The sequence below is a fragment of the Agelaius tricolor genome, unplaced genomic scaffold (genome assembly GCF_023055355.1).
Source record: "Agelaius tricolor isolate 1412-34295 unplaced genomic scaffold, bAgeTri1.0.p SCAF_24, whole genome shotgun sequence".
NCBI lineage: Eukaryota > Metazoa > Chordata > Aves > Passeriformes > Icteridae > Agelaius > Agelaius tricolor.
The window spans coordinates 12,713,864-12,725,000 of record NW_027269284.1 but is presented as its reverse complement, the minus strand read 5'-3'; the positions used below and the strand labels follow the sequence as shown (position 1 = coordinate 12,725,000).

The following is an 11,137-nucleotide window of genomic DNA, read 5'->3' as shown; positions in this document are numbered from 1 at the left end:
CTGTGTGCCCCTACGCAAAAACATTCTCATATCTAGTTTTAACTTTACATATAAAAATAACTTGGAGAAAATACAAAAAAACATTTTATTTTAACATGAAAATATCACAAAAATTAGTAAGCCTGAGATGTAGGGTTTTGGTGAAAAACAAGAGGCTTGTAGTGTTTTGGCTGCTGATAAAGATGCATGTATTGATAGCTGGGGTGAAAAGCAGAAGAATGCACTTATTTCTTCTGCATGTCAGTATCTTCAAACACAGTAAGCCACATGCACCCTTCTCTCCTTATGTAGATGCTGGTTCACCATGTTTAATTCCAGCGGAAGTGGATCTGACGTGGGCGGTCAGCCCCCTCCTTTACCAATGGCTTATGGAATTCACGTCCTGCACGAGAGTGGATATTTGCCCAACAGAACTCACAGTAATACTGCAGGCAAGTGACATTGGCACAAAAGAAAGGAGCAAACTTCCCACCGCACCGCGCACCCTGGCACTCGTCACACATCTGGTCATCCAACACGTATGGCTTTACCTCCACCTGTTGGAGCCAAACAGAAACAATTCCCATTAATAACTGTTTCTACCTGAAGCTGTATGAAGGCATTCATTTTTCTCTGGTGTAAAAAAGAAGCCCAAAAAAACCTCTAACATCTGCAGTCAGTTGTATTAACACCTTTATCTAACTGATCAGTTATTACTCATTATCATTTATCACCTTCAGACCCATCCATACTGCAGAACACCTCAAGGCAGACCTTTAGAAGTACTCTGTGCATGTAGTAAACAGCCACATCAGGAATTTCCCCTTATTTACCCTGGGAGAGTGTTCTTTGCAAATGATATTATGAATTTCAGTGTAGAAGAAAATACGATCACTCAAAGATCTCCTAACTGGATGTCAACATGACTATTCTACATGGTTTAGCAAAAAAAAAATAACTAAACATATGAGACTACCATTTAACATAGATTTTTTTTTTTTTAAAGTACCAGTGTCTCTGCATGTACTACATTTGTGTGCAAATTAAAAGTACTCACTGCAGGCTGTAATGCAGATCTTTTAGCAGAGCTGTTGACTGTAAACACACTCCCTATTTTTAAAATATGGTCAAATTTGGCACTGCCAATTTTGGTAATCTATTACTTTCTCTTTCTTTGGCTTTGAACTGTACAGGAATTTGCATTCAATACAATTCTGAAAATATTTTTTTAAAGACCATTTTGCAAGTCTACAGACAGCTACAAACACCTGTCTTACACAGCTTTTCTCTCCCAAACTCATCTGACTGCCAGAATGGAAAAGTGGCAGGAGTCCAGTGGTAAATATGCATTATGTCTTTGCATAACTGTACTGCTTCAGACTGCGATCAGACAGGAAGAAGTACTTCATAATAAAACAAAAAATGAGTTGACGCAGTACATTAAGGAATGTATTGTTGTATCCCACATTTTCCTCACTGCTGCATGAGATTGTTATCCTTAGAAACTAATACTTCTGAAGATTGCCACATACAGACATTGACTGCATGCTCTATACTCAAGACAGAATATGCCTCAAATACTAAGAAGTTTAAAATGATACTTTTCTCAGTGTATTTCCAGGGGAAAAAATTTACACATCCAGCTCCCTGCCCTGAAGTTTTACAGCCAAACAGGCTTCATGTTCTTAGCTTCAGAAGTAGAGGCCATCCTAGAAATGTCAAAGTGTCTTAATCTATATTCAGTAATCTATATTCAGTATGAGCTCTACTTCTTATTTCACCACAATGACCTGCCTTATCATCAATTACACTCACACTTTCCAATAAACAGGTACCTTATGCAGTAACTGTGTTCGTGGCTCAGAATTACTGAAAGCATGAAGCAGCATTTATTTCAAGCTTCAGTGCACTAATGCACCAAGATCAGTACGAAGATGATTTCAAAAATATTAGAGAAACACTCTGGGGAATGGAAATATTACATGAGGTGGATGCAGACTGCTGGCATATGAAAGTTAACAGTATTTTAATGAATTGTTTGGAGTTGAAGCTCCCAAAGAAATGTTTGGAGCTGACCTTTCATACATGATAAAACAGGATAAGGAGTACTTTACTGAAGAAAAACATCTGTTAGACAAACCAAATATACCTACACATCAAAAGAAGGGGAGAGAAGCTACAGAGAACTTAGTTAAGGAAGAAGTTAAGATCACAGACAATGTTTGTCAAGTGACTGTGGCGCTAAGATTTCCAATTCAGGTCGGAAAAGGTATGTGCAAAAAATGCTATAAATACTTTGAACTGAAGTTCAGAAGGATAAGCAGGTGAACTGCAAAATTTAGCAATCGAAAAAGACTTCTACACAGACAAAAGTGGTTATGAAAAGAATGTGAATGGACAGCAGACCTACAGAAACTGGATAGAACGGGTATGGAAGGCAATGCTGAGGTAAAGGGCAGAACAGGCTCTGCCTCGAGGATTTCAGTGAGATACAGAATGTATCACCTTCCTGGCCAACGTACACAAACACCTCAGGTGAAGGCAGTACCCAAAGTATGACTGTCTTCCTCATTTACAAACTAGTGGTTTACAGATTTATACTCACTGCTTGCTCATGTATAAATCAGCAGTAGTACTGATAACAGAGTATTTTCAGAGCCTGAAAAAGCATTAGTGTAAAAGCTCTGCAGAGGTAAAAAAAAGTATTTCTGAAAATAGCCTTTTTCATACTTTCAGCTAAGATTCAAGATGTTCCCTAAAATGATGCTCTTCTCTATGACTCTTCAGTAATGCAAATAACTGGGTGGTAATAAATATATGTTATTATATAAATAAGGATTGACCTTATGGTTTAATTAAAAAAGATTATTTAAAAGTATAGATTAACCCTCCTCTCAGGTAAACAAAGAAGTTCATAAACCTGCCCCATCATGGGACTTAAAGACAAGTTTATTAAAATAGTTAAGATTTGGGACTGCTGTATTTTGCCAGTGAAACACCTGAGGAGTAGCACACATTTTTTAAAATAAGAAAAAAATGAGGATGGTAATAAAAATGTGGAAATTACAAATTTAAGAGAACGCTTGAGTCAGGAGATTAATTTTTCAAGTGTTAAAAAAGCAACACTAAAGAAAGAACATAAATTATTTCAAAAAAGAGGCTTTAAGAATTCAGATATTTAAAGAGAAAACCTAGATCTTCCTGCCTTTCCCCCTCAACATCTCCAACCCACGAATAGCTATCTCCAAATTCTGACTATGTTTGGCAGGGGTTGTTTGGATTGTTTTGGTTCTTGCGTTATAGTGGTTTTTTTGGTAACTTGTGATTGAAGAAAGCAGCGAGTACTGCTCTTATAAATTAAGTTTCAATGGAATGGATGTAAGTCACATATTGTGCTGTTCAGATCTAGCATCTGGGCTAGATTTTGCCTTGGATTTTCTTTTCCCCCAAGCTCCAAGAGGCCTGCAGTGTTCCATCACCCATTAACAACCTACATCCTTTTCTCTGCAAACAGCAAGCAGTGCCATTTCAGATGCCTGCTCAGCACCCAAAGAGCCCTTTAGATCTCTGGTGATCTATCAAAAAAACCAAAACCACCAAAACAATGGATGTGCAACTGCAGCCCTCAAAGTCAGGATCCTGTCTTCTCTTGCAAGATGGCACTGCCAGTCTACCATACACCTCTCTACTGCAAAGGACACACTTTCCATGGGAAGAGGAAGATCAAGATAAACGTTCCCCATGGTTTACAAGGTACAAGTTCATGCTTCCCACTTTTGAGGGAGACATATTTGGATTGGAACCAACTCCATGTCTCAATTTTCAAGTCAGGTGACTTCAAAGACAAATGCCCGTTAGACAGTTCCTCAAAGAAACTTAATAATACTCAATTCTGAAGCTAAATGACTCATTTAGCATTTAGAGGAAATTCTGGACTCTGGTCCTTACTCCCATTTTGTCCAAATACTCAAATGCAAGATGATTAACAGCTTTATATATCCCCTCACCCAATCCCAAGGCCATTTTTTCTGTTACATAAGTATCCAAAGTGCAGTTATAAGTCAACAATAGCTGCAAGTCACAAGGATAGCAATCCCATGACCAAAATGTAGCCATCACATCTAATTTGAAGCCTAGATGACTACCCACATCCACACCCACTCATCCTCTGGGAAGGTCCATGTTTGGGGATTTCAGCTCATGAGGCAAGTGCTATTTGAGACACATACATAAAGCTCAATTACTCTGCCTATTTGAAAGGAGAGAAGCACATGCTGCCTCCTCAGAGCAGACTTCTGTTAACTGTACTACCTTCTTTTTCCTGTGTCTTTGATCTGTAGAGAAGACTGGACCTTGAACTACTTTACTTACTTGACCCTTCTTCCCGTAAGACCGTAGCTTTTTTATTTTTTGAAGAACACCTATTAATGCCAGACTATCTCTGCAGCTCTTGACATCAAAACTAGTGACCCTTAAAACTGACACAATTTAGATGCCAGTTTTCTTTGCTACTCTTATACTTCTAATTAGGAGTTATGACGTTCACTAGTCTTCTTAATATAAATCAGTTTTACTTTTTCTAGGAATAAGCATCTGTAGCAAATAGAAATATGCATTGGTAAGTACTAAGACGGCTTTCAAACAGAAAAAGTAAGACCCTTTGTATTTTAGGTGTTAAGCCTCACCAACTTTCTGAGCACTGACAAATACAGCTGAAATTAAGGGCAGTTTGTAAGTATCAAGCTAATCTGAAGCCAATGAACACAAGAATTTCTTATGAATGACAGAGGAATTATCACAGTATTTGGTTTCATTAGAACACGAGAGAGAAAGAGATTTTCAAGCCCTTTGCCTGTACACAATAAAACCAGGAACTCCAGAATGGGAAGAACATATGGTCCAACATATGTCAAAGGAACAAACTGCTGCTCTGTGGAAACATGTTGTTCGTCTGGGGGCATTCAGCCATACTCCTGAAAGTAGTGGAGTTACGTGAATGCTAAAAAAAATATAGAAGCTGCCTTGAAAGCAAATCACGTGCAATGCTACCACACTCTAAGAAGTTTCTTTACAGAGCAGAAGTCTTTCTTTAAAATTTCTGTGTAACTTACTCGTTTATCAATGTCGCCATGCTGAAGTTGAACAAACCGAGCACTGATGGCAGCAATGTAACTCTGCTGATTGGAAAAAGCAACACGTCCAGCACCTTTCGGGTATTTCAGCTCAGGGTCAGTGTCAATTCCTGCGTAACAAACTCCCCCGTAGAGACGGTCCATGATCATGGCCAATTCCACTATTAAGAAACAAAACAGCATTTATTCAAACTATTCTTACACTACAAACTTTAAAAATATGAGTAAAGTTAATTTTAATTATTAATTTTGCAAGAGCCAATGAAACAGTAATAACAAGATTAAAAATATTAAAGAAATAATATTAAATAAGTTGTTCATTACTCAGCAGATAGATCTTTCACACTGTGGGTACATAAATCCAAGGAACAATGGAATTGTATGCTCTTGATAACACGGAGCTAGAACTCCAGGGTAGTTTTCTTCAGAGGATTTCAGCAAAAGAGTTTTTGGGCAGGCACTGGAATGTAAGCTGTATAAAATAGATCCTCATGCCACAAATTCCTTGGTACATGTTCTCTGTCTGTCCTAAAGCTCTACGTCCTACTTGAATTTAAAAATGTAGTTAGCATTTTTTCATCGGCCACACAGAACTTGATTATCTCTACAGTGCTACACTTACCATAGATACTGAAGTTCAGAGAACCAAAAATTTCAAATTTTACAGATCAAGTACCTTGGCAATCCTCTGACTGTCAAATTATACTGAATTCAGTTGCAATTCACTGGGGTGGAAAACACTGGTTTTTCAGAATTAGTACCCTCTGTATTAGTTTATAGAGGTGTCAGCAGTCCTTGATGTTCAATAGCTGTTTGAAGAGTCTCCTTAAGTTTTACTGCTTTTGTGAAGTCATTATTCTTATTTCACAGTGCCATAAAACTTTAATTTTTACATATACAGGGCATTTGCAAGCTGAGCATAAGAGTGCATCCATTAAATTTATCAGACATTCGGCACAGTAATATGGAGCACTGGACTGAATTTAAAGAAAAATTAATCTGTACTTGGAACATACTGTGTTTACACTCATTTACAGAGCTTGTATTACAGTCAAAAGTAGAGTCTTAAAAGTAAAATACCAAAAAAGCTTGAGTATTGCAGGTCCAAGACAGAAAAATTTAAGAGCCTTTGTAACCCAAATTTGCACTATTACTTCTAGGTTTTCTTACATCTTTCATCTAAAAGTTCATCTTTCTCTAAGAATAAAATTCACTACTAGCTATGAAAGACTAATGAAATCCAGAAGCCATTCTAATAATAAAGGGGATTTCAACCACTGGATGGTTTGCTTCTGCTTCCAACATCCACTGCAGCCCACTTCTAGAACGCCACCTAAAACATTGTAAAAGGCTGCTGCAGACAATCTGAAAAAGCAGACTATCCAGGCTGTACATCAACCATTCCACAGCTACAGAAACATTTATTTTTTCCTTCACACCTCTGGCAAGAGTCTAGAAAGAGTCCTGCAATCTCATATAATGTTGTGCCATAAAAGATAGTGCTAGCTCTCTGAATTTCCTCCTTTTTCCTCTATGCCTACTTGTTCAAATACTCTATCACTGGTTGTGTGTGTAACCTGACAGCAGCAGAAGAGTAGCTAATGCACAATGACAAGCAGGTACAAATACCACTCCACAGTCATGGAGCAAGGCAGAGATGTTTCCATAGCATTATTTTAAAACCAAACTCTTAGTTTTATGTCTCTTGTGACATAGCTTACATTACAGCTATAAAGAGGTAACACTTTGCAGCAAATCTCAATGATGAATTGTGATTTATGGCCAAACCTACACAGTAGAAAAATTCAAGAATACATGAATATTGTATAGCAGTCAAAACTACCAAGACTGTTCAATCTATATGGATCTAAATCTAGCTACAAAAAATTATGCATAGTACAAATTATTTCTAATACTTTCTTACTTTAAAAAATTGCCACAGATTCTACTCACCAGCTCTTAATGGTCTAGGGACTCCTCCAACAAAAATTGTTTTCCGAGGATCAAGTGGTTGCGAACCATCCATCACAAAGTCACTATCACTTAGATTCCAGGGACGGATCTGGACCTGTTAAATTGGGAAAGAAAACAGAATCCTACTTTAGGTTTCACTACAATGTGGAAATATGTTCATCAGCCTATACAAATTGTTAGTCATAACCTCATTACTGTAGCATGTCTAGTTGCTTTGTTTTAATCCTATTAATTCAAAAGACTACAATTTTAAAACAATGCAAGTGTTCCAGATGTTGAGCTCTGCCAACAGTAGTTTACTTTTGTTTGTTTTCATCTTCACAATTTCCAATGCTGCTTTAGACAGATGGCAGCCATAGCCTGCAGGCCACTGACTGTGTACTTACTGGCTTGTCCTTGATAGTGGGGCTGGAAACACACAGATAGAGCTTTCCATCTTCTTCAATGCAGGCATCAATCAGGGCCTGTACAGAACTCTCTTCTTGGAACAGGAGGAATGCGTAACCTGGAAAAGAACCCAAACCAATTGATTGCTTTTCTATCTTTATTTTACAGAATCATCTTTGCCACTCATTTTTCTACATAAAAGAAAAAGAAAGTCAAACCAATTCTTCCATATTAGTCATCTTCTTTAACTATGTACTACATTGTCATAATTAACAGAACTTCCATCTGTAAAGCAATTGTCAGATGAGATTAATAACCAAATAAAAGCAAATGTGTCTGCTCTATCATGCACTCTAAGTCTAGGCTAAACATCATTCATTGCTTGCAATGGACATTATACAATGAAAATCCGACTTGGCACAAAGGACTAATCTCTATTCTGGAGATTAGATCAAAGTATTTTATTACGTAAGTGACCCAGCAAACCTTTCAAACACTACCAAAAAAAAAGAATTAAAATGCTTATTTAATGCTACATAAAACCAAACAGTCAGACAAGCAAAGAACATGACATATTATTTTCACAGTTACAATATGAGAAACACTGAATTTGTTACTTTACAAATACCTCAATAGCATAATTAGGGTTGTATACTAAAACTAACTTTAAAGCGACCATAACTCACATTTTTTTCTGAGATTACTACCAAGTTTAGAATTTTCACACAAAGTTGTTTTATGACTTTGATGGAGAAGTAAATGCTGAAGCAGCTGCCCTAGAGTGGGCTTGGGAAAAGGGAACATGGATGCTTTAGCAAGCCTTTTGGAAATCTTGCTGTATTTCTGAGAGAAGCTAATTAACCACCAGCCACTTCTTACTGCAAACAGACACTGCAGGTCATCAAGGTAAAGGTGGTAGGCTGTATCTTGAAGACCATTAAAGAATCAGTGCATTAACAATGTAAGATTTAAAAACCCAATGCACAACCGATTTTAGACGTGTGGGAACAAGAACAGGATTTTAAGAAAAAGCTGTAAAGGTCCATAGGGGTCCTTCCAACGCTGTACCTTATTTCTTGCCCCTGATACCACAGTCTCATCATAGCTACATAAATGGGACACATGACAGGATTTTATGTATTCTATATTTTTATTTTTATCTTATTTAGTTTCATAACAAATATGTCATAAGGAATCTCTGGACTTGGGCTGAAGCGTTTTCTTGTAAAGTCTATTCTTCACTGCTGAACTGTAATTTTTTAATGACGACCTGTTTACCTTAAGTTTAATCAGCAATAATTTAGATTCAAAATCTGTTTTAATGGGGATATATTACAGTATTTATCACAGAATTTAAAATCCACATATTACCCATGCTAAACTCAATGAATCAGGGCATGTGCCAACTGGCATGGGTGAGATAAGCGCCATGTAACTGTCCTTACTTGGTCAGAAGCACACACACATTCCAGTTTGAATGGAGAGCCCAGTACAAGAATGATGGGAGTGCAAAAACTTGATTAATCAAAGGGAGGGTTAATTGCACATGATACTGTCCAAGGAATAAGACATACAAAGATTCTCCGGATACTGAGTTTTCATCAGTTCTCCTCCTAATGCAGTTCAAAGGTACTGCCATTTGGTTCCAGATATACAAGGTTGGTAAGTGCCTCCATATAATCTACCTCTATGTCTGCAGCTATTAACATGCTTAACTGCAGCAACTTGCAAAAAGATACAAAATTCAAGTATAAGAACTCAAGAAGTGATAAAGATTATTACAGATTTCACAGAATATTCTGAGTTGGATGGGACACAAAGATCTCTGAGTCCATCTCTTAAGTGAATAGCCCATATAGGGACTAAATCCACAACCTGGATTTTTATTAGCACCATGCTCTAAACAACTGAGCTAATCTCAGGGTCACTTCATACTACTACTCCTGACGTGGAAAGAAAAGCAATAAAAAACCCATACATTAATATTGCCTTCTCAAGCTCATCTAAAAAACATGTACTCATGTCTTGGTTTATCCCACTTAATTCAAAGCCTCAGAAAGGCTTGTGTCATGAGCTCAGCTGTACTACTCCCCTCTGAAGGAGTAGTACACAGCTCTAGACCTTCAATGATTTACAATACTTACTAAAGAGATGGACTGGTGAGCACTGGAACAGAAAGCATATCAGGTAAGTTTGAAAAGCTGAGATGATTGAAGAGTCCTACCAAATTAAAACTTTTCATGGTATTCTTAAAAAATTTTATTTTGGTATTCCTTATTTAAAGAACAAATCAAAATCAAAGCATTCTGGACTAGATTCATGCTAAATGATTTTCTTAGCAAGGAAAAGAATTATTTATTTCAAAGTAATATGAAAGTTTACCAGAGGGAGAAAACATGTTTCTTGTTATGCATATTCTGTGTAGAAATCAGAGAGCAGCTTTAAGTTTTATCAACCTCCAGCTAATTCCTGTCATTAATGGCTTAGAGGAGGAGTCAATAAAATCAGTACAAGCTAGCATGGCACTGCCCATGTAGTGCCATGCCAGTGACTGCAATGGTATTTTGGGTTGGGGCTGGTTCCTCCACTGTCCTGACAGACTCTCCACAGTCTGAGGGCACTAAATGGCCTCAGTGCAGTGCAATTCTTGCCTAGAGACTGCTGCACCTTAACTTAAATCAGAAAGAATCAGTCCAAGCTGCAGGTTAATAGAGACAATGGATCTACATAACCCATCTTTCAGGTTTTCCTTTAATCATCTTTGATGGAGAATAAACTCCGAAACACATGTGAGGTGAAAAAATGTGGTGCTGCACTATATTTGTGATACCCATGTATCTAGTCTTTTAGATACCCTCAGTCTGGGTAAATGAATCAAGCTCAATGTGCTTATGTTACAGTGACCTGAATTGTCCTCTACACTTCACTGGCTGTACTGGCCAGATTCACATTGATTAAAGGAAGCTTAGACACTAATCAAATATGAAGATACCTACAGTTACTTGCCTGAATCCTGAGTTTAATCCTATCCAGTGTGATCAAAGTAGCAGAACAAGTTCAACAGAACTTGTATGGACCTGGGGTTTTGCTTCTGAAACTAGAAGCAGAACATTTCCAACTTGAGTTTTTCAGCTAGTCAGCTCTGAGTTAGCAAATGGGAACCTTGAAGAAAGAAGTTACTGCACAACTGTTGTCATACAAGGCAGCAGAAACAACCAGTTAGAATAAGGCTGGGGACATTGTCCTGTTTAAATCAGATTATCCTCTGAGACAGCCTATAAATAGTACAGAGGTCACAAACAGCTGGATGTATTTTGGAAGGCATTTTTTGAATTTCCATATCTTTATGGCACCATTTCTTTGTGAGCTTCATTATCAGAAGGAGGAGTCCTCAACCCAGCAAGTTACTTTGGACATGTGTATTGTTTCACAAATAAGTCTATTTGCCAACTACGTAATAACATGAGTTATGATAAACAGTGGCAAGTCAGAAAGGAAGGAATTCTGCATCACAGTTGGCAGATCATTGCTACAGACTTTGTACTTTGAGCTGAACTGAGGTTTTTTTTCAGAACAGAGCTTCCTTGTAAGACCAGTGTAAAGTTGTAAAAATTCCTGTTATGTTTTGGTCTAATTTTGTGGTGAACCAACAAAATGTAATTAGT

At 37.5% G+C, this 11,137-nt stretch overlaps 1 protein-coding gene across 3 annotated transcripts in view; it reads right to left on the bottom strand.

Moving 5' to 3' along the window:
* CPEB2 (cytoplasmic polyadenylation element binding protein 2) overlaps positions 1–11,137 on the bottom strand; it is a 51,391-nt gene that overhangs the window by 3,426 nt on the left and 36,828 nt on the right. For all 3 annotated transcript variants that reach the window (XM_071447471.1, XM_071447472.1, XM_071447473.1), the window contains 4 exons: positions 7,472–7,590; positions 7,065–7,179; positions 5,091–5,272; positions 1–536 (listed from right to left, as the gene is read on the bottom strand). The exon at positions 1–536 is cut by the window's left edge and continues 3,426 nt beyond it. In XM_071447471.1, the coding sequence (XP_071303572.1) occupies positions 309–536; positions 5,091–5,272; positions 7,065–7,179; positions 7,472–7,590 (644 nt within the window). In that variant the 3' untranslated portion in view covers positions 1–308. The remainder of the gene's footprint in view (positions 537–5,090; positions 5,273–7,064; positions 7,180–7,471; positions 7,591–11,137) is intronic.